General features: G+C 43.9%; 1 protein-coding gene across 1 annotated transcript; it reads left to right on the top strand.

Moving 5' to 3' along the window:
- Positions 1-14,998: 14,998 nt before the first annotated feature.
- Positions 14,999-15,844, top strand: PSMB11 (proteasome subunit beta 11). Its single transcript, XM_069756085.1, has one exon. It carries the CDS (start codon positions 14,999-15,001, stop codon positions 15,842-15,844), a length of 846 nt encoding a protein of 281 aa, XP_069612186.1.
- Positions 15,845-24,693: the final 8,849 nt, after the last annotated feature.

Genomic DNA, 24,693 nt, shown 5'->3' with positions numbered 1-24,693 from the left:
AGTGTATTAGGCAGCAGCCCCTCCATAGTCAGATCCTATAGTGTATTAGGCAGCAGCCCCCCATCAGAGCGCTGGGCCTGGGGCGCCCACACCCTCTGCCCCCCGGTAGCTACGCTACTGGTTGTGTCTTGTGATGAGCGAGTGTACTCGATGTATGAGTTTTCCCGAGCACGCTTGGGTGACCTCCGAGTATTTGTTATTGCTCGGAGATACAGTTTTCATCGCCTCAGTTGCATGATTTACTGCTTCCAGATAAGCTGAATACATGTGGGAATTCCCTAACAAACAGGCATTCCTCACATGTATTCAGCGTATCTGGAAGCCGTAAATCATGCAACTGAGGCGATGAAAACTATATCTCCGAGCAATAACAAATACTCGGAGGGCACCCGAGCAACGAGTACACTCGCTCATCACTAGTTGTGGCTAATGAGTTAACATCGACTGAACCATGAATAAATCCCCCAAATAATCTGTGATATGAGGAGCTTCAGTCCTTACTACATGTAATATCAGTGAAAAAAACGTAAGCCCTGAGACATAGACAGGAATATTGTTATGAATTCAGAAGACTGTCTAAATATGTATAAGAATATTTTATCTAGCACTAGCTGTTAAGAGGTCTTATTCACTGACCCCACCAACAGGCATAAAAATGAACTCCTGGAGATAGTGGGTAGGAAACTCTCAGTGAAAGTGATAAATAAAAGGAAGAAACAGCATTGGTCCCACAATACCCAGTAACGGCAACAATCTCTGGACTCCCAAAAGAAAATAAAGGTCTGAGCCCATAAAGTGCAGACTAATGGTGTGAGGCTGCGATTGTGTGACACAATGTGCTGAGATTTATTTGCATAAGGTCCTATGAAAGTTGTCCTTTCCCTTACCTGTCAAGAGCGTGTCACGCCCTTCTGGGAGACTTGGAGTTAGAAGGTCACAGCGGGTAATGAATCGCAGGTCCTGTTTTGAGACAGTGTGATTTGTGTCCTATTTTAAATTGATTTCCTTTCCGTCAGTACTGAAAGGGTTAAAGACTCTTTCCTTGCTGGGAACATTCAGGTGGTTGCTTCCAGCTGCTGACATCTCATCTTGCTATATATACTATCTCTGATTACTTCCTAGCTCCTGAAAGAATTTTCTTCCTTGAAAGTGTTGAGCTGTGTAGTTAGAGTCAGCAGTAGTTACTGAAGAGTTCTGCGTGCAGTTGGTTTGTGTGAATTTATCTCCTTCTCATTTAGTGTGTTTATTCCTCCGTTTTGCTACCTTCCTTCCTATTTCTGTTAAGTGTTTTGTATGATAGTGTTAAATGATTATATCTGTCCTTGTTCCTGGTTTTGCTTACATTTCTGTCCCATGCTTCATGGGGTCAGGGAGGGGACAGATTAGGGTATAACAGGAAAATAGTGATTTGCCTGTCAGGGCGGTGGGGTACTCACTACCGGGTCCTGTACTTAAAGGGGATGTCACGGTGGCGGCGACCTGGTGTGTGGCCCATGTTAAAGGAAAAGTCTTTAAAGGGGTTTGAGGAATAAAGTTTATGTTTGTGACGCCATCCGTGATTTTCGGTTAGTGGGGACCGACGCTGCTTTAAGGGGTCCTCTGGGGTGATGTTATGGCAGCTAGATGGTATAACTTCCCAAAGGTGAAGTAGGTCCCCAGGGCCCCCCGGTGTATAGGTGAAGATGGTGGATGATGCAGTAAAGAATGGAGGACACAATTTTGCAGTCTCTTTACCTGGTTTACTATAGGCTTCAGGCAACCGTAGTCCAGGGCACCAGATCACAGGTACAGGCCGGGTCTGGCCGGCTTAGAAGCAAGTTCAGAGTCCCCTTTACCAGGTGGAGATGAAAGCCTTCCTATTAGTGCTTTGATGTAGTCCTTTGCTGCCTTGCTTTGCCTATGGTCAAGGTCCTCACTGTTCCTTCTGCCCTCCTTAAAGGAAGGACACTAACCCGTATGACAGGTGGCTCGAGCCTTTTTACAGGGTCTCTATCATGACCCGGGCTCTGTGCCACTGTGTCTCCTAGGTGTTAGGGCAGACAGGTGATGTGAAGTCCAGCTGTCCTGCTGGTTTCTGCTCTAAGTCTTGGAGTCCCTCACATCCTTGGTTTTCCGGCTACCAGAATCTGCACTTTGCAGGGAGGTAGCCCAATTGTAGCTGTCCTCCCCTGTTGTCACTCGCCTGTGCTTCTCTCTCCTGCATGCTCACTACAAATCTGTTGGTATTTCTTTGTTGTCTCTGTCCTTCAGGAGCTGCAGCACCTTCTTGTGGCTGTACAGCCCCTCTGCTTCCTTCCCCTCTGTCTCTGACAGGAACTAACTGACTTTCCCTCCAGATCAGTATACAGTACAGACCAAAAGTTTGGACACACCTTCTCATTTAAAGATTTTTCTGTATTTTCATGACTATGAAAATTGTACATTCACACTGAAGGCATCAAAACTATGAATTAACACATGTGTAATTATATACTTAACAAAAAAGTGTAAAACAACTGAAATTATGTCTTATATTCTAGGTTCCTCAAAGTAGCCACCTTTTGCTTTGATGACTGCTTTACACACTCTTGGCATTCTCTTGATATGCTTCAAGAGGTAGTTACCGGGAATGGTTTTCACTTCACAGGTGTGCCCTATCAGGTTTAATAAGTGGGATTTCTTGCCTTATAAATGGGGTTGGGACCATCAGTTGTGCTGTGCAGAAGTCTGGTGGATACACAGCTGATATTCCTAATGAATAGACTGTTAGAATTTGTATTATGGCAAGAAAACAGCAGCTAAGTAAAGAAAAACGAGTGGCCATCATTACTTTAAGAAATGAAGGTCAGTCAGTCCAAAAAATTGGGAAAACTTTGAAAGTGTCCCCAAGTGCAGTGGCAAAACCATCAAGCGCTACAAAGAAACTGGCTCACATGAGGACAGCCCCAGGAAAGGAAGACCAAGAGTCACCTCTGCTTCTGAGGATAAGTTTATCAGAGTCACCAGCCTCAGAAATCGCAGGTTAACAGCAGCTCAGATTAGAGACCAGGCCAATGCCACACAGAGTTCTAGCAGCAGACACATCTCTACAACAACTGTTAAGAGGAGACTTTGTGCAGCAGGCCTTCATGGTAAAATAGCTGCTAGGAAACCACTGCTAAGGACAGGCAACAAGCAGAAGAGACTTGTTTGGGCTAAAGAACACAAGGAATGGACATTAGACCAGTGGAAATCTGTGCTTTGGTCTGATGAGTCCAAATTTGAGATCTCTGGTTCCAACCATCATGTCTTTGTGCGACACAGAAAAGGTGAACGGATGGACTCTACATGCCTGGTTCCCACCGTGAAGCATGGAGGAAGAGGTGTGACGTTGTGGGGGTGCTTTGCTGGTGACACTGTTGGGGATTTATTCAAAACTGAAGGCATACTGAACCAGCATGGCTACCACAGCATCTTGCAGCGGCATGCTATTCCATCCGGTTTACGTTTAGTTGGACCATCATTTATTTTTCTACAGATCAATGACCCCAAACTGTTATGAAAACTGATATGAAGGCAATTCAGTACCACAATGGACATAGCGGTCAGAACACATACAGTGGTCTGACAAACACCCAAAATAATAGAACGAGCTCTGAGACGTGGGAACTCTGCAGACCGCAATCCCTGATCCTATCCAACCACACTAAAGGTAGCCGTGGAGCGCTCCTGACCAGAACCTAGGCGCCTCGTCACAGCCTGAGAAACTAGCTAGGCCTGAAGATAGAAAAATAAGCCTACCTTGCCTCAGAGAAATTCCCCAAAGGAAAAGGCAGCCCCCCACATATAATGACTGTGAGTAAGATGAAAACACAAACATAGAGATGAAACAGATTTAGCAAAGTGAGGCCCGACTAGCTGAATAGAACGAGGATAGGGAAGATAACTTTGCAGTCAGCACAAAAACCTATAAATAACCACGCAGAGGGGACAAAAAGACCCTCCGCACCGACTAACGGTACGGAGGTCGTCCCTCTGCGTCTCAGAGCTTCCAGCAGGCGAGAAAAACACCAAAAAAGCAAGCTGGACTGAAAAATAGCAACAAAATAACAAAAGCAAAACTTAGCTTTGCAGAGCAGCAGGCCACAGGAATGATCCAGGGAAAAAACCAGTCAAACACTGGAACACTGACAGGAAGTATGGATCAAAGCATCAGGTGGAGTTAAGTAGAGAAGAAGCTAACGAGCTCACCAGATCACCTGAGGGAGGAAACTCAGAAGCTGCAGTACCACTTTTCTCCACAAACGGAAGATCCCAGAGAGAATCAGCCGAAGTACCACTTGTGACCACAGGAGGGAGCTCTGCCACAGAATTCACAACAGTACCCCCCCCCCTTGAGGAGGGGTCACCGAACCCTCACCAGAGCCCCCAGGCCGACCAGGATGAGCTACATGAAAGGCACGAACAAGATCGGGAGCATGGACATCAGAGGAAAAAACCCAGGAATTATCTTCCTGAGCATAACCCTTCCATTTAACCAAATACTGGAGTTTCCGTCTTGAAACACGAGAATCCAAAATCTTCTCCACAATATACTCCAACTCCCCCTCCACCAAAACAGGGGCAGGAGGGTCAACAGATGGAACCATAGGTGCCACGTATCTCCGCAACAACGACCTATGGAATACGTTATGTATGGAAAAAGAATCTGGAAGGGTCAGACGAGAAGACACAGGATTAAGAACCTCAGAAATCCTATACGGACCAATAAAACGAGGTTTAAACTTAGGAGAGGAAACCTTCATAGGAATATGACGAGAAGATAACCAAACCAGATCCCCAACACGAAGTCGGGGACCCGCACAGCGTCTGCAATTAGCAAAACGTTGAGCCCTCTCCTGGGACAAGGTCAAATTGTCCACTACATGAGTCCAAATCTGCTGCAACCTGTCCACCACCGCATCCACACCAGGGCAGTCCGAAGACTCAACCTGTCCTGAAGAGAAACGAGGATGGAACCCAGAGTTGCAGAAAAATGGTGAAACCAAGGTAGCCGAGCTGGCCCGGTTATTAAGGGCGAACTCAGCCAAAGGCAAAAAGGACACCCAGTCATCCTGATCAGCAGAAACAAAACATCTCAGATATGTTTCCAAGGTCTGATTGGTTCGTTCGGTCTGGCCATTAGTCTGAGGATGGAAAGCCGAGGAAAAAGACAAATCAATGCCCATCCTACCACAAAAGGCTTGCCAAAACCTCGAAACAAACTGGGAAACTCTGTCAGAAACGATATTCTCTGGAATGCCATGCAAACGAACCACATGCTGGAAGAACAATGGAACCAAATCAGAGGAGGAAGGCAACTTAGACAAGGGTACCAGATGAACCATCTTAGAAAAGCGATCACAGACCACCCAAATGACTGACATCTTTTGAGAAATGGGAAGATCTGAAATAAAATCCATAGAGATATGTGTCCAAGGCCTCTTCGGGACCGGCAAGGGCAAAAGCAACCCACTGGCACGAGAACAGCAGGGCTTAGCCCGAGCACAAATCCCACAGGACTGCACAAAAGTACGCACATCCCGCGACAGAGATGGCCACCAAAAGGATCTAGCCACTAACTCTCTGGTACCAAAGATTCCAGGATGACCAGCCAATACCGAGCAATGAACCTCAGAGATAACCTTATTCGTCCACCTATCAGGGACAAACAGTCTCTCCGCTGGACAACGATCAGGTTTATTAGCCTGAAATTTTTGCAGCACTCGCCGCAAATCAGGGGAGATGGCAGACACAATTACTCCTTCCTTGAGGATACCCGCCGGCTCAGACAAACCCGGAGAGTCGGGCACAAAACTCCTAGACAGAGCATCCGCCTTCACATTTTTAGAGCCCGGGAGGTACGAAATCACAAAGTCAAACCGGGCAAAAAATAGCGACCAACGAGCCTGTCTAGGATTCAACCGCTTGGCAGACTCGAGATAAGTCAAGTTCTTATGATCAGTCAATACCACCACGCGATGCTTAGCTCCTTCAAGCCAATGACGCCACTCCTCGAATGCCCACTTCATGGCCAGCAACTCTCGGTTGCCCACATCATAATTTCGCTCAGCAGGTGAAAACTTCCTGGAAAAGAAAGCGCATGGTTTCATCACTGAGCAATCAGAACCTCTCTGCGACAAAACAGCCCCTGCTCCAATCTCAGAAGCATCAACCTCGACCTGGAACGGAAGAGAAACATCTGGTTGACACAACACAGGGGCAGAAGAAAAACGACGCTTCAACTCTTGAAAGGCTTCCACAGCAGCAGAAGACCAATTGACCACATCAGCACCCTTCTTGGTCAAATCGGTCAATGGTTTAGCAATACTAGAAAAATTCCAATCATGGATGGCTTGGACCTTAACAGGATCCATCTCGATGGTAGAAGGGGAAAAGATGAACCCCAAAAATGAAACCTTCTGCACACCAAAGAGACATTTTGATCCCTTCACAAACAAAGAATTAGCACGCAGGACCTGAAAAACCGTTCTGACCTGCTTCACATGAGACTCCCAACCATCCGAGAAGATCAAAATGTCATCCAAGTACACAATCAGGAATTTATCCAGGTACTCTCGGAAGATGTCATGCATAAAGGACTGAAACACTGATGGAGCATTGGCAAGTCCGAACGGCATCACAAGATACTCAAAATGACCCTCGGGCGTATTAAATGCAGTTTTCCATTCATCGCCTTGCTTAATTCGCACCAGATTATACGCACCACGAAGATCTATCTTTGTGAACCAACTAGCCCCCTTAATCCGAGCAAACAGATCAGACAACAATGGCAAGGGGTACTGAAATTTAACCGTGATCTTATTAAGAAGGCGGTAATCAATACAAGGTCTCAGCGAACCATCCTTCTTGGCTACAAAAAAGAACCCAGCTCCTAATGGCGACGATGACGGGCGAATATGCCCCTTCTCCAGGGATTCCTTCACATAACTGCGCATAGCGGTGTGCTCAGGTACGGATAAATTAAACAATCGACCTTTTGGGAATTTACTACCAGGAATCAAATTGATAGCACAATCACAATCCCTATGCGGAGGTAGGGTATCAGACTTGGGCTCATCAAATACATCCCGGTAATCAGACAAGAACTCTGGGACCTCAGAAGGGGTGGATGACGAAATTGACAGAAATGGAACATCACCATGTACCCCCTGACAACCCCAGCTGGACACCGACATGGATTTCCAATCCAATACTGGATTATGGGCCTGCAGCCATGGCAACCCCAACACAACCACATCATGCAGATTATGCAACACCAGAAAGCGAATAACCTCCTGATGTGCAGGAGCCATGCACATGGTCAGCTGGGTCCAGTATTGAGGCTTATTCTTGGCCAAAGGCGTAGCATCAATTCCTCTCAATGGAATAGGACACTGCAAGGGCTCCAAGAAAAACCCACAACGCTTAGCATATTCCAAGTCCATCAAATTCAGGGCAGCGCCTGAATCCACAAATGCCATGACAGAATATGATGACAAAGAGCAGATCAAGGTAACGGACAGAAGAAATTTTGACTGTACTGTACCAATGGTGGCAGACCTAGCGAACCGCTTAGTGCGCTTAGGACAATCAGAGATAGCATGAGTGGAATCACCACAGTAGAAACACAGACCATTCAGACGTCTGTGCTCTTGCCGTTCAACTCTGGTCAAGGTCCTATCACATTGCATAGGCTCAGGTTTAATCTCAGGTAATACCGCCAAATGGTGCACAGATTTACGCTCACGCAAGCGTCGACCGATCTGAATGGCCAAAGACATAGACTCATTCAAACCAGCAGGCATAGGAAATCCCACCATAACATCCTTAAGGGCTTCAGAGAGACCCTCTCTGAATATAGCTGCCAGCGCAGATTCATTCCATTGAGTGAGCACTGACCACTTTCTAAATTTCTGACAATATACCTCTATCTCATCCTGAGCCTGACAAAGAGCCAGCAAATTCTTTTCTGCCTGATCCACTGAATTAGGCTCATCGTACAGCAACCCAAGCGCCAGGAAAAACGCATCAATATTACTCAATGCAGGATCTCCTGACGCAAGAGAAAACGCCCAGTCCTGAGGATCGCCGCGCCAAAAAGAAATGACGATCCTAACCTGTTGAACTGGGTCACCAGAAGAACGAGGTTTCAAAGCCAGAAATAGTTTACAATTATTTTTGAAACTCAGAAATTTAATTCTATCTCCAAAAAACAAATCTGGAATAGGAATTCTCGGCTCTAACATAGATTTCTGATCAATAGTGTCCTGAATCTTTTGTACTCTTGCCGAGAGCTGATCCACACATGAAGACAGACCTTTAATGTCCATTGCTACACCTGTGTCCTGAACCACCCAAATGTCTAGGGGAAAAAAAAGACAAAACACAGTGCAAAGAAAAAAAAATGGTCTCAGAACTTCTTTTTTTCCCTCTATTGAGAATCATTAGCACTGTTGGCTTCCTGTACTGTTATGAAAACTGATATGAAGGCAATTCAGTACCACAATGGACATAGCGGTCAGAACACATACAGTGGTCTGACAAACACCCAAAATAATAGAACGAGCTCTGAGACGTGGGAACTCTGCAGACCGCAATCCCTGATCCTATCCAACCACACTAAAGGTAGCCGTGGAGCGCTCCTGACCAGAACCTAGGCGCCTCGTCACAGCCTGAGAAACTAGCTAGGCCTGAAGATAGAAAAATAAGCCTACCTTGGCTCAGAGAAATTCCCCAAAGGAAAAGGCAGCCCCCCACATATAATGACTGTGAGTAAGATGAAAACACAAACATAGAGATGAAACAGATTTAGCAAAGTGAGGCCCGACTAGCTGAATAGAACGAGGATAGGGAAGATAACTTTGCGGTCAGCACAAAAACCTATAAATAACCACGCAGAGGGGACAAAAAGACCCTCCGCACCGACTAACGGTACGGAGGTCGTCCCTCTGCGTCTCAGAGCTTCCAGCAGGCGAGAAAAACACCAAAAAAGCAAGCTGGACTGAAAAATAGCAACAAAATAACAAAAGCAAAACTTAGCTTTGCAGAGCAGCAGGCCACAGGAATGATCCAGGGAAAAAACCAGTCAAACACTGGAACATTGACAGGAAGCATGGATCAAAGCATCAGGTGGAGTTAAGTAGAGAAGAAGCTAATGAGCTCACCAGATCACCTGAGGGAGGAAACTCAGAAGCTGCAGTACCACTTTCCTCCACAAACGGAAGATCCCAGAGAGAATCAGCTGAAGTACCACTTGTGACCACAGGAGGGAGCTCTGCCACAGAATTCACAACACCAAACACACCTCCAGGCTGTGTAAGGGCTATTTGACCAAGAAGGAGAGTGATGGGGTGCTACGCCCGATGACCTGGCCTCCACAGTCACCAGACCTGAACCCAATCGAGATGGTTTGGGGTGAGCTGGACCGCAGAGTGAATGCCAAGAGTGTGCAAAGCAGTCATCAAAGCAAAAGGTGGCTACTTTGAAGAACCTAGAATATGACATATTTTCAGTTGTTTCACACTTTTTTGTAGCGTATATAATTCCACATGTGTTAATTCATAGTTTTGATACCTTCAGTGTGAATGTACAATTTTCATAGTCATGAAAATACAGAAAAATCTTTAAATGAGAAGGTGTGTCCAAACTTTTGGTCTGTACTGTATATAGGGGAGCCACCCACAAGCTGGATCAGAGCTCCCCTTCTGGCCTGGAGTGTGAACATGTATGCTTGTGGTTACCTGATAGAAGATATCTTCCTTTGCCTTCAAGCATGACATCACTCTCCCCGTGAGGAAAGCAATGCCACTGCAGCAACCAGGACCCTGGGGTGTACCAATAGTAAGATTGGAGACTCAGGCCTCTCTACCATCAGGATAACCCCTGGGACAGGGATAGTTAGGGTCCCAGCTCCAGAGACAGTTTGAGGACCCTCTCTCTTCAGACCGTCACATTGTTTCAACATATTATTTAAGAGATACTATAGATATGTAAAAAAATTGTATGGATTATGTATTGATCTACTTCTGGGGCATATAGACATGGAAGCTCAGTACTTTCCTATCCACTTGTGTTAGGTCTTCAGGCCAAAAAATTTTTCTTAAAAACTAGGGGGAACCAATTAAGCCAACACTACTCCTTTATCCTTAGATTATTGTCATTTGTACTGTAATTTTCTTTTTGATGGCAAGGTCTACCACCATCTCAGATGGAGGAAAAAAGTTGTAGTGGTCTGTGTAGCGCTGAGATAAAGGATTAATGTAGATCTGGTTAAGAAACCTTTATTAACCCTTCGATCTCCACAACGCATTTTGCGTGGGCTTCTTCGGAAACGCGTGTTGGGGCTGCTGCACTGGGTCCCCAGTTGGAGAATATGGGTAAGGGCAGTTTCTGGCGCATCTAAAATGCTTTTTGTTCCCTTAAAGTGACACACCTTTTTGTTAGTTGTCTATAGATGACTTCTTGGTGTTGACTCTATCACCCACTGCTTCTATTTGCTCAACATATTTCATTTGAAAACTTTTGTGATGTTTACTTGATACTAGTTTAGCTTTAAGGCCCCTTCACATTAAGCGACACTGCAGCGATACCGACAACGATCCGGATCGCTGCAGCGTCGCTGTTTGGTCGCTGGAGAGCTGTCACACAGACCGCTCTCCAGCGACCAACGATGCCGGTAACCAGGGTAAACATCGGGTAACTAAGCGCAGGGCCGCGCTTAGTAACCCGATGTTTACCCTGGTTACCATGCTAAAAGTAAAAAAAAACAAACACTAGATACTTACCTACTGCTGTCTGTCCTCCAGCGCTGTGCTCTGCTTCTCTGCTCTCCTCCTGTACTGGCTGTGAGCCGGAAAGCAGAGCGGTGACGTCACCGCTCTGCTTTCCGGCTCACAGCCAGTACAGGAGGAGTGCAGAGCACAGCGCTGGAGGACATACGGCTGTAGGTAAGTATCTAGTGTTTGTTTTTTTTTACTTTTAGCATGGTAACCAGGGTAAACATCGGGTTACTAAGCGCGGCCCTGCGCTTAGTTACCCGATGTTTACCCTGGTTACCAGTGAAGACATCGCTGGATCGGTGTCACACACGCCGATCCAGCGATGTCAGCAGGAGTCCAGCGACGAAATAAAGTTCTGGACTTTCTTCAGCGACCAACGATCTCCCAGCAGGGGCCTGATCGTTGGTCGCTGTCACACATAACGATTTCATTAACGATATCGTTGCTACGTCACAAATAGCAACGATATCGTTAACAATATCGTTATGTGTGAAGGTACCTTAAGACTGTGTGTATTTCTGTCCTCATTCAGACCTATATTAAAGGGACTCTGTCACCTGAATTTGGCGGGACTGGTTTTGGGTCATATGGGCGGAGTTTTCGGGTGTTTGATTCACCCTTTCCTTACCCGCTGGCTGCATGCTGGCTGCAATATTGGATTGAAGTTCATTCTCTGTCCTCCGTAGTACACGCCTGTGCAAAGCAATCTTGCCTTGCGCAGGTGTGTACTATGGAGGACAGAGAATGAACTTCAATCCAATATTGCAGCCAGCATGCAGCCAGCGGGTAAGGAAAGGGTGAATCAAACACCCGAAAACTCCGCCCATATGACCCAAAACCAGTCCCGCCAAATTCAGGTGACAGGTTCCCTTTAAGTTTTTTAATATTTTGAAAAACTTTTTTTTTACTTTTGTCATGCCTCAATAGTCTCCATGGGAGACTAGAAGGTGCCATAACCCGATTGGCTCTGCTACATACAGGTGATGATCAGATCACCTGTATATACTGTAGCAGAATCGCTGACTTGCTAAGAGCGCCAACCACAGGATGGCGCTCACAGCAATCCAGCAGTGACAACCATAGGGGTCTCCAGGAGACCTCTTATTGTCATGCCAACCCATCAGTGACCCGCAATCACGTGAAGGGGTCACCGATGGGCGGATTTCCGGCGCAATTGCTGGAAGTACATGTTAAATGCCGCTGTCAGCATTTCACAGTGGCATTTAACGGGTTAATAGCCACAGGTGTCCCATGATTTCCTGTGCGGTGGACTCCGGTAAAATGGCCGCCGGCGGAACGGCGCATGCTCAGATGGAGATCTCGTCATTGAGATCTCGGGAGATGAGATTTCAGCACTGAAATCTCATCTCCCGAGATTGGGTGCCGAGATATCCATCTGCGCATGCGCCGCTCCTTCGGCGGCCATTTTACCGGAGTCCACCGCAAAGGAAATCATGGGACACCCAGGGCTCGGGCCTTTCACAAAATGTCGGCAGAGCCCTGGCAGTATCGGAGACCGCTGCAGCAGCATCGGGCAGCACCCTCCGGCACCTGCAGCAATGGAGACACAAGCAGAGCACCGGGCAGCAGCGCCGGACACCCGCAGCAGGACTGCCGGACCCTCCCGCAGCACCGCCAAGCACCGGAGACACCAGCAGAGCATCGGGCAGCAGCGCCAGTCACCAGCAGCACTGCCGGACACCCCTTCATCCCAGCCTGTGGCCTGCAGGATCACCCCACTCCTGCCTCCTCCAGCAGCAACCCTGGGTCCCCGCTTCACCGCAGCCACCACCCCCGGTAAGCAGTAAGATGCATGGATTATAAGAAGCACCACCATTTTATTTAAAAAAAAATGTTTTCCTATTTTTCTTCTCAAAATTTGGGATGCGTCTTATAATCCGGAGCATCTTATAAAGCGAAAAATACGCTACATCCAAAGGAAGTGAGAGTGGAGCGGCTCACATGGTATAACAATGTCATGCGAGCCCTGGGACAGCAGTCATCAACATCGCTGGAACGGTTCCCACACTAGAGGTTAGTAAAGCTGTTAATGTTTTATATGGGCGAAATAAAATGATTGAAAAGGGGGGGGGTGCGAGAAGTGGACAACACCTTTATGAAGGGAATGATCATCCTTGTCATCACATTCTAAGATTAGTAATGTACATCAAGAATGGACTGACCTGAGGATTATTGAGTACATTTTTATCAGATGAAATGGAAAAATGTCTAATGTCCAACTTCTTTAGTGTGTTCTATGTTCTGTTATGAATGAAATATGGTTATAAGAGATTTCCAAATCATTACATTCTAGTTTTCTTCATAATTTACACTTCATGATAACTTTTTTGGAATTGTGGTTGTATCTGGATACATGTCACTGTCCAAGGTACTATATAGGTAAGACATATAGAGAATTCAGAAGCAGAATATGGGAACATACTGGAGATATTGAGAATAAAAAAGACACTGCAGTTGATAGACATATGAGATAAAAACACACAGTACAAGAATATCTGTATTTTGGAGATTGGGAGACCTGCCCTGCATTGAGAATCTAATTTCAAAAGAGGCCAAATGGGTCGTCAAAATGAAAACGGTGCAACCTGAAGGTCTGAAAAGGAACTTTCTAACACCTGTTTCATTTTCATTTTGTTTTATTACTCAATTTATCCCTACACCGCACAAAATATCCATGTCAACTGAACATCATTTATTTTTATAGTGAGGAATGTGGATAAGCGCTCACACTTTACCTTTGTTATTGGGGTGATTGATGTAACATTGAAGATAATTTACTTTTAGATACCAATACAAATTGATAATGGGGTCTATGTGGTGATAATGTTAGGGTATTTGATTTGCCTGTTGTAGTATGATAACCTTTCAACCATTTTACCCGGCTGTATCTATGTAATTGGTTTATTTATCGTGCTTGCCGAGTTTGCATCTCGGCTTCAGGAAAATGGCCGCCGCGATCTCCATCTGCGCACGCGCGGCATCCCGCGGCCATTTTCCTGAAGCCCCGTGCAGCAGAGCACTCCATCTGCGCACACGCGGCCTCAGGAAGATGGCCGCCCCCACCGATGACAAGGGTAGTAGCGCAGATCGCGAGCTTTTTCTTTACCTGCACGCAGTGGATTCGGCACTTGGACACCACTACGCCACCAATGGAAAGCTGGGGAAGAAAAGAGCTATGTCACCACGCCCACCTGACCTGACCAGCCTGATTGACAGGCGAAAACGGCGACTTTGGTAATGTATTTCGCAGCATAGGTGGGGAATCAGGGTACACTACATACACTATTGTAACGCACAGCGCAGGCCCTATTTAACAGTATTTTTATCTCGTACTGAAAAAACGGGGTGACAGGTTCCCTTTAATTGATCATTCAGTTTGATCACATGAACGCTATGCCACTCCCTTGTGGAATGCATCAAGCATCTTGGAACAGTACTCTGGAGCACAGTGATAAGGATGGGATGTTGTGCACTTTGATCACTATCAGTTCACACAGATAAATGCCATGACTTGTATGAGTGGAAGTTTTGGCAAGTGAGCACCTTTGGCTGTCTTTAAGTTCTGGCTTATTGATATATTATAATGATTATCATGACCATGTGATATCTCAGTTTTTCTTTTTTATTAAATTTGCCACAATTTCTACATTTCTGTTTTTTTTCAGTCAAGATGGGGTGCAGAGTGTACATTAATGAGAAAAAAAATGAACTTTTTTGAATTTACCAAATGGCTGCAATGAAACAAAGAGTGAAAAATTTAAAGGGGTCTGAATACTTTCCGTAGCCACTGTAATTAAGCTGTATTATAGTCAAACATGAGTTAATAAGGTATACATATGATTAAATAAGTTATGTACATGAGTAAATAGGGTATTTCATCACTGCTCTGCATCAGTAGAAAAAAAAGGTTGCGTTTAGTGAGCTATTGATGAAGCATCATGAAGCTGCTTCCCCTCATTTATCATCTCCTCTTCCTCTTCATGCTTTGGCATGTACTTTAGCCCACGTATCTTATTTCAGTGGATGCTGAACAGGGATTGGCTCACCAAACTATATTTACTGTGTATTATGCGTCTTCAATTACCATTGCACTCCTCAAAGTATGATAAATGTGTCACCATTTCTCAGCATTTTCATTCATAGTTTACACTTGGAAGAACCAAGGCTTTTCTCTCACTATTTAGGATTCCTTGGATGATATGGCACTACAGAGTGTTTGTGGATGGGATGCAACTATTTCAACACAGCATCTATCTCATAAGCTAAACTGGACTCCATCCTACAATTTAGCTTACTCTCCGAACTTTCTTCAGACACTCCAAGGGTCTTCTTCTCCTCATCGTGATTCTGGACCCCCACCACCAGCACATGGCACTACCACTTTGGCCTTTCTTTATGCAGAGGGTGTTGCTGTTGCAACGGATTCACGCTCCTCCGCTGGGAAACTTGTCTGCAGCCCAGATAGTCGCAAGGCTTTCTTAATTCACAGTCATCTACTGGCCACCACCTCAGGAAGTTCAGCTGATTGCCAGTTCTTTGGTCGAGCCTTGGCCAGAGAGTGCAAGTTGTATAAAGTGAGGAATGGGTATATGCCAAGTGTTAAAGGAGCAGCCAGAATGTTAAGCGTCTTGATGATGCCATTCCGTGGAACTGATATCTGTGCTGCAGTCACCCTTTGTGGCTGGGATCGGAATGGACCTTGCATTTGTTACGTATACAATGATGGAACCCGTCTTTGCTCTGATATCATATCTGTGGGATCAGGCTCTCCATATGCATATAGCATCATTGACGGTGGCTATAGGCCTGGAATGGAAGAAGAGGAAGCCCGTCATCTTGCCAGGCGTGCAGTGTGCCATGCAGGGAGAAGAGATGCCTACTCTGGAGGATTTGTGGATATATATTGGGTCAGGAAAGGGGGTTGTGAGAGGGATCCTAGGGAAGACCAAGTACAACTTTATGCAAAAATGGAACAAGAAGAAAAGGATATGATGGAATGCAAGAACAAAATGAAAACAGAAGAACAGTCCCATCCCTCAGTCTAACTGGCAATGCCAGGAGGGCAAGCTAACCTTGCCAATAAAAAAGCATGTCTAAGTTAATTAAATCTGTTCTTTTATGTGTAGTGTTGGTTTGTATTAGATTCTTCTAGTTTCTTAGTACTATATTGGTATATTTTCCTTTTTTTGTCTTATCAGCTGTTATGTAAGGTTATTTTATCAATTTGTCGAAAACACTAGCCTGCATTAGTGTCCTATCAAACATCATAAACTGAAACAACAATACAAAACATGGCTAGCATATAAAACCAGTAAGAAAACAACATCAAATTATGTGTAATCAGTGGCAAACTTGTAGATATGATAAAAGTTTAGTTCAATTAAAGTTATTGAGGTGACTAGAGAAGCTGCTTTCTTGTGTAACCCATAAGACCATGCTTAAAAAGGGGGTTCTCGAGGAATAGGAAAGAAAAAACTAATGGAAATGTTATTATGAATAAATTCCTGAATCTGTTTAATTAGCAAATCACAATCGTTTTATCTAAGGAAGTAATCACTATAGCCATCGCCTGATTACACTAACAGAAACCTGTCAGGTAGGTCTATGAGCATGTGCAGTAGGAAGCGCCTCCTTCTTTCATATGTAGGAAATTGTGCTTCCAGTGCATATTCTCACCTAAGACTGGAGGTACTGGGTGCTGAGGACAGCTTACATGTCTGTCCTAATTGTCTTTGTGAATGACAATACATGGTATAGGTATCACCAGGTCACTGCAGATGGGCTTCCTACCGCACATGCTCAGTCTCCTGCCCCAACATTTTATGACAGGTTCCTGCCAGTGTAACAAGGCGGTGGTTATTTTGATTCCATTGTCATTACCTCTGTAAAGAAAACAACCGTGATTTGCTAATTTATACTGAAATTTCCTTTAGGGCTCATAATCACATGCGAGAAACTCGGATGAATCTCGCATGTCAATACCCGACACTGCACCCGACACTCCGATCGGAGCGTGCGGCCGCATAGCAATACATGCAGCCGCACGCTCCGCTCCCGAGTGCCGGGTATTGACGTGCGAGACTCATCCGAGTTTCTCGCATGTGAGTATGAGCCCTAAGTCATTCATTTTTTCCTGTTCCTGGACAACCCCTTGAAAGAAACACTAATTTCCTCTGATGTACAATTTCAATTATGTATATATTAACTAAATTAGTTTCCGTTCCTTCCACACTCAAGACTCTCAGGATCCTACAGCTTCCTCACTTTATCAGTTTCTCTATGTAGTCATGCGAAAGTCACAATGAGACCCTGATAGAAATACATAGAGAAACTGAACTGCAGTAGCACATAAGTGATGCATCAGTGACAGAGGGGTAATTCACTAATAACACATTCGGTAAAGACCCCACTGCTATTTCCATACTGTACAGTGCTATCAGAGGACAGGATAACTTTTTTCTGTGAGTGCTTCTTTAATAAAGGCATCAGACTCCTCTAAAGACCATGTGAACTCCTCAATTATGTGAACACTTTTGGTTTTGTAGTGCTAGAAGCATTTAAGTAGCTTTTCCATATTAATCAAGACTTTGCCTGGAGATGCGTTATTCTTTTGATTGAGTGATCTTAACCCAGGGGTCTCCATCCTGTGGCTCGCGAGCAAGCGTTGTGTCTCTCGCGGACCATCAACTTGGTGCATTGGCAGCAGTTTTAGCCAACAACTGTGATGAGAAGGTCTTCATATAGTGGTTTTAATGAGTAGCCCCGCACAGAAAATCAGATGTGGATGCATGTATACTGGTCAGGAGGGTAAATACGGTACATTAGAGATACTGCCAGTTCGAAGGTTGCTTGAATCTGGGTGACAGTGTGGTGAGTATGCTTGATGTGAGAATGCAATGCGAGAACCCTATGTGTGGTTTTCCTGACGAAAGAGTATGTGTGACTCTGAAACGCGCTGACAATAAACCAACACTTCATATCCTATCGTGAACTGTTATATTTTCAGCAACAAGGGATACTTCCATTGCCCTGGCAAATTATTTGTTACTACCTTTTGGAAGGCGCAACATCTGGACCATGGGCTTTTTAATGGTTGGGTTTTACAAATCTCTACAAGGTGAGCACATATACCTTTTTTTGGCTTGTTATACTTGGATATAACCCAATTGCGCTTTTGCATTTTATTCAGAGAATACCAATTGGGAGTAAAGAGGGAATCTCTGGATGTACGTGGATACAATTATACAGCCTATAAGGGAAGGGGCACTAGGCTTTGGTGTGCTTTCTGTGGAGAGGCTTCAGCTGTCATATTGGGAGTGTGGGGCTCTAGGTGTCACCATGGTGTAAGTGGCAAAGGCTGAATGTAGCTCATGATCATTTATCAGAGCTGAATGTGGCTCTCAAAGTAATAAAGGTTGGTGATCACTGCTTTAACCTATGCTAAATTTCCAAAAGTGATCACCATGCACACGGAATTGTCACCCAGCATTCAACAGACCATGCCAGTTTCCAGCTACACACAGGTATGTATGTAGTCTGAAACCATGGATATACGCAGGCCTGCTGTTCACCCCAAACAGTAGGATATTCAATCAAAAAGCTGCCTCATTTTTTTTAACTTATTGTACATGCAATCAGGAATACATTGTTATAAAATTCCACAAAACCTAGTTAAGGGGTCTTCAAACTTAGAAAAAAAAAACCAGCAACCATTTTTATGATGTAGCATGTATCATTTTACTGCTCCGCATAACTGTGGCCTCTTCACATATGGTCTGTATTTTAGAACAGGTGATCTGCTCTACTCTCCACCACTCACTGTCAGAGCCAACCTATATATACAGTCATGGCCAAAAGTATTGACACCCTTGCAATTCTGTCAGATAATACTCATTTTCTTCCTGAAAATGATTGCAATCACAAATTATTTGGTATTATTATCTTCATTTAATTTGTCTTAAATGAAAAAACACAAAAGAGAATGAAGCAAAAAGCAAAACATTGATCGTTTCGCACAAAACTCCAAAAATGGGCCAGACAAAAGTATTGGCACCCTCAGCCTAATACTTGGTTGCACAACCTTTAGCCAAAATAACTGCGACCAACCGCTTCCGGTAACCATCAATGAGTTTCTTGCAATGCTCTGCTGGAATTTAAGACCATTCTTCTTTGGCAAACTGCTCCAGGTCCCTGATAGTTGAAGGGTGCCTTCTCCAAACTGCCATTTTTAGATCTCTCCACAGGTGTTCTATGGGATTCAGGTCTGGACTCATTGCTGGCCACCTTAGAAGTCTCCAGTGCCTTCTCTCAAACCATTTTCTAGTGCTATTTGAAGTGTGTTTTATCATTGTCCTGCTGGAAGACCCATGATCTCTGAGGGAGACCCAGCTTTCTCACACTGGGCCCTACATTATACTGCAAAATTTCTTGGTAGTCTTCAGACTTCATAATGCCATGCACACGGTCAAGCAGTCCAGTGCTAGAGGCAGCAAAGCAACCCCAAAACATCAGGGAACCTCTGCCATGTTTGACTGTAGGGACCGTGTTCTTTTCTTTGAATGCCTCTTTTTTTCTCCTGTAAACTCTATGTTGACGCCTTTGCCCAAAAAGCTCTACTTTTGTCTCATCTGACCAGAGAACATTCTTCCAAAACGTTTTAGGCTTTTTCAGGTAAGTTTTGGCAAACTCCAGCCTGGCTTTTTTATGTCTCGGGGTAAGAAGTGGGGTCTTCCAGGGTCTCCTACCATACAGTCCCTTTTCATTCAGACGCTGACGGATAGTACGGGTTGACACTGTTGTACCCTCGGACTGCAGGGCAGCTTGAACTTGTTTGGATGTTAGTCGAGGTTCTTTATCCAACATCTGCACAATCTTGCGTTGAAATCTCTTGTCAAGTTTTCTTTTCCGTCCACATCTAGGGAGGTTAGCCACAGTGCCGTGGGCTTTAAACTTCTTGATGACACTGCGCACGGTAGACACAGGAACATTCAGGTCTTTGAAGATGGACTTGTAGCTTTGAGATTGCTCTTGCTTCCTCACAATTTGGTTTCTCAAGTCCTCAGACAGTTCTTTGGTCTTCTTTCTTTTCTCCATGCTTAATGTGGTACACACAAGGACACAGGACAGAGGTTGAGTCAACTTTAATCCATGTCAACTGGCTGCTAGTGTGATTTAGTTATTGCCAACACCTGTTAGGTGCCACAGGTAAGTTACAGGTGCTGTTAATTACACAAATTGGAGAAGCATCACATGATTTTTCGAACAGTGCTAATACTTTTGTCCACCCCCTTTTTTATGTTTGGTGTAGAATTATATCCAATTTGGCTTTAGGACAATTCTTTTTGTGTTTTTTTCATTTAAGACAAATTAAATGAAGATAACAATACCAAATAATTTGTGTTTGAAATCATTATTTGAAATCAAAATGAGTATTATCTGACAGAATTGCAGGGGTGTCAATACTTTTGGCCATGACTGTATGTTGGGACTGTGCTTGTGGAGGTCAAAACATTGCATTCAAACAGCAGGTAAGTGATAATGCTCTGTCAACAGGACAGTGCTTCAGGGGGTCAGAGGCATGTGACTTGATAAAACACCACTCCAGTGTTTTTTTTTTTTTTTGCAGTGCTGGAGTGGTGCAAATAATTTAAGTTTACTGCTCCTTGTCTCACAATTACCAGTATACTCATCTTCTTCTGTCATCAGTGCCGCTCTGCTCATTCCCCAGCATTTTGTGAACTGCCATATCGCTCCAGCCAGGACAGCCGCACAGGGGCCCAAGAGGTAAGGGGGGCCATTTCTACCTCCAAAGAAGGTGCCATTTTGCATTTTTAGGAGCTCTTGGGCTGCAAAGGCCCCTATATTGTTCTTGCACAGAGGCCCTCTTCTTCCTGTGTCCGCAAGGGGCAGCGTTTGCTGGATGATCCGAAGGTCGCAACTCAAGGAAAGTCCATGAGAACGAGATTTACATTGAGAGCTTGTGACCGTTACCTCTGACTTCTGGTCATTCAGAAGTTGCAGTTGCAAGATGGCAACGTAGGACCATGATGGTGCCAGGAAGAGCTGAAGACAATGACAGAGGCCATGGAACTTAGATTAGTGGTATCACTCCAGTGCTGAAATAAAAAAAAATCTGGTGTGGTGCTTTAAGTGATATCACACCAGCAGGATCACAGGCTTATGGTCTTAATAAAAGGACTTGTAAAGACTGCGGAAACAGAACTGATGATTCCTTCCTCTGCCAGCCACTTCAGTTGAACTACTCTGCATAGTTGTTGACCTGCTTTCCTTCAGTATTTAATTCTTTGATATGGGACTTTACATTTTTCTAAGAAATGGATTTTTCTTCTAGTCCGATTTCAACTCTAATGCAAATACCAATTAATTATTTATGACAAGTTTCCTTTAAAATATACTTGTTCTTAGAATGAGCAAAATGTGAATTGAGTGTAATATATGATCTGTAATGCTGGTTATACTGATCTCACACCGTCCATTCTATATATTCCCATAATCCTTTGCCACCAATAACATGAGTGATTTCCTTTTGTTTATAGTGTAAAGTTAATGATCATTTAGTATTCACATGGTATACTAATATTACCATACCAATTCATCCTTACGTTATGTACATCTTATCATACCTATGTTTTGAAGTCACTGGCAAACCAATTAATGTGCTAGAAAAAAATGCAGAGCTTTTATGTGAAAATTCAATAGACTGATAATTTCATTTTCCTACAATCTTATAGAAACACACAGAACTAACTAGCAGCTTAAGTCTCAACACCGTATTCCACCCATACACCTTTATCAGTCCCAATAGAATATTGTCTGTCCAGAAGTAATAAAGGAAGGGAGGAGAGGTAGGTAGCCCAGTGGGAACGGAGGAGTGGAATTTTATCCTTACCTAGACAGATTGTACAAATGTTGGGTGGGATGTGGCTATTTAAAGTCAGAAGTCTAATTTCATCAAAATGCGCAACATTTGAAATAATGGAATACATATATACAGACCATACGATGGCATAAGAGAGAAATATGCCCGACATGCTTATTTAGCTATACAATTACCTGGTGAGTATAGTCTTGTTAAGTTGATGGCATGGAAAAGATTATTTCTGCAAAAATTCCCATTGTAATAAATGTATACATTTCCTGCTCAGAAACAATAAGCCACTAATTAGCAAATATTTTTCATTTAGCTATTATTCCAGTATTTTTCACTATTGGAGCATGATCATTAAAGGTAAAGACATTGAAAATAGTTGTACTCCGTGACATACTCAGAAGACAGAGGCCCCATAGTAGAGATCACACCGAATCTCAATTTTGGTCCTGGGTTCTACTACCCAGGACAGATGGGTCTGGTGTGTGCTTCTCAATCCAACCCATTTTCATGACCATTCAGAGTGAAGGTAAGAATACAGATCATCTGGGAAGAGCAGTCATGCATCGGTTATCACCACCTAATAGCAAAGGGGAGATCGCTAAAGTAGACGGGTCTGTACACTACCAATTACAGTTACAATCTATATATTCTAGAATTGAGAGACATTGCAAGGGTCAAGTTTTCTGTCAAAACTGATCAATAAGGGGTCTCAAAAGTGGGATAACCTGCAATCTGAGTATTTTCATAGAAAAAAAAGGATTGCATGAAGCAGGCAACCCTTTTAAGAGGTTGGTTTTGACAGTCTCTATTGTATGAAGAATCTTCCAATAAGATGCTTAACATAAGATATCCACCTTGTGGGACCTTCAGCTACCGTTAGTATTCTGCTGGGTTCCAAATTAGAGAAGCCTATTGGTCTTTCTCCACACTTTGGCTCATAAACAGTCTCTGCATCCCACTAATAACTAAGAATGCCATAAAGAGGATCTCCCACATTCTGGGAAGGTACATGAAATAAAAGGATCTAGATAGCATGATCCTAAGTCCAGTTATTGGCTTCAGCAGTCACTGCTACAGCCTGTCCTCAAATACCAAAGAGACAACATTGGAATGGGGTAAGATGCTGAGATTGTTATTTTTATCATCTTCAACCTGATGAAAAAAATAAATGATCTCCGACAACTTCAATATTTAAGAATAGTGACCCTTTAAAGAGCCTAGTCACATGACTTTAGCTATAAAGTTAACCTACATTTTCTTAATGCCTATGTTGTTTGGTGTTTTTTCCGTTCATCAGTGCAAAGTAAGAGATTGGTTGGTTAAAAATTGTTCCTTAAGCAGATGGCTAAGCTGGTTTAAAGGGTTGATATTGACTTATAACAAGTGCCACTAGAGACACTTCTCTTTGAAGGGTCCATTTGCATACTTTCTTTCCCAGAGAGCATTACATAAACTTGGCATTTTACTTATGACGGTGACTTAAAGCATGTTTTCTTAATGGGGAGTGTGGTAGTAAGCTGTGGCTGCAGAACCAAAGGATTGGCCATGTTGAACTCCAACAAGCTGGACCCTTCTCGGTCAGGCAAGAGTTGGCATATCCCCATACACATAAAATGGATGGCTGATCCCAGTGAAATTGTCAGACTTAGACAAACATTGTTCTAATGTGTATAGCCACCTATAGCTCTAAGCTAGAGAGCAGAAACAAGCAGTGAGGAGTCAGAGAAGACATGGCCAACCATCCGTAAACTGCTTTGTAGCAGTCTTTAGCATGTCTCACATGAATATGGATGGTCCATTTAGGCTATTTACAATATATTTGGGAATTGCACATATTGAAATTTCTTAATAATGTAGTCACCTCCAAAAGAGGTGAAACACTTTAAAAGTGTAGCTTTGGCTTTCACATTTTTTAATAACATCTTGAATATTTTAGTGCTTTGAGGTGATTGCAGCAGTGTATAAAATCTGCATTTTATGCCGGGAGATTATTACTACTGTTATATTTCTTTTCCCTCTCTTTTTAGATGCTGTAAAAAGAATAACTTTAGAAGTAAGATAAAATGTCTCCCGACAGTTTCTACTCTACCTTAATATTAATTACACATGAAGATTAACCCCTTTACCCCCAAGGGTGGTTTGCACATTAATGACCAGGCCAATTTTTACAATCCTGACCACTGTCCCTTTATGAGGTTATAACTCTGGAACGCTTCCACGAAACTTGATGATTCTGACATTGTTTTCTCTTAGTAGAAAACAGCTAAAATAGACACAGCCAGCTCACCAAGTAGCCACCGCAGGTGCACGGAACTCCACGTAGATCAGCGCAGTCATCAGATGAGGAAAAAAGAAAAAAGTCGTTCCAGCTCCATATTCTTAAAATCCAGGCTTGAAACTTTATTGTGCCAATGTAAAAACAGTGGGTACATGCTCTCCGGCCGCACACCGGGACAGGAACAGCGACGTGTTTCGATCACTTACGGATCTTTATCAAAGCTCCGTAAGTGATCGAAACGCGTCGCTGTTCCTGTCCCGGTGTGCGGCCGGAGAGCATGTACCCACTGTTTTTACATTGGCACAATAAAGTTTCAAGCCTGGATTTTAAGAATATGGAGCTGGAACGACTTTTTTTCTTTTTTCCTCATTGTTTTCTCCTGACATATTGTACTTCATGCTAGTGGTAAAATTCATAGATATTACCTGCGTTTATTTGTGAAAAAAACAGAAATTTGGCAAAAATTTTGAAAATTTCGCTATTTTCCAACTTTGAATTTTTATGCCCTTTAGGCTGGTTTCACACGTCAGTGGCTCCGGTACGTACGTGAGGTGACAGTTTCCTCACATACCGGAGCCACTGACACACATAGACACATTAAAATCAATGCATCTGTGCAGATGCCATTGATTTTTTGCAGAGCGTGTCTCCGTGTGCCAAACACGGAGACATGTCAGTGTTCGTGGGAGCACACGGATTACACGGACCCATCCGTGTGCAGTCCG

The sequence above is a fragment of the Ranitomeya imitator genome, chromosome 1, assembly GCF_032444005.1.
Source record: "Ranitomeya imitator isolate aRanImi1 chromosome 1, aRanImi1.pri, whole genome shotgun sequence".
NCBI classification, from domain to species: domain Eukaryota; kingdom Metazoa; phylum Chordata; class Amphibia; order Anura; family Dendrobatidae; genus Ranitomeya; species Ranitomeya imitator.
Note: the sequence above shows the minus strand (reverse complement) of the source record. Positions and strands in the feature narration are given on the sequence as shown.

Bases quoted from the DNA above. Each gene is read 5' to 3' on its own strand.
- PSMB11 (XM_069756085.1), top strand. From the start codon at position 14,999: ATGGCACTACAGAGTGTTTGTGGATGGGATGCAACTATTTCAACACAG.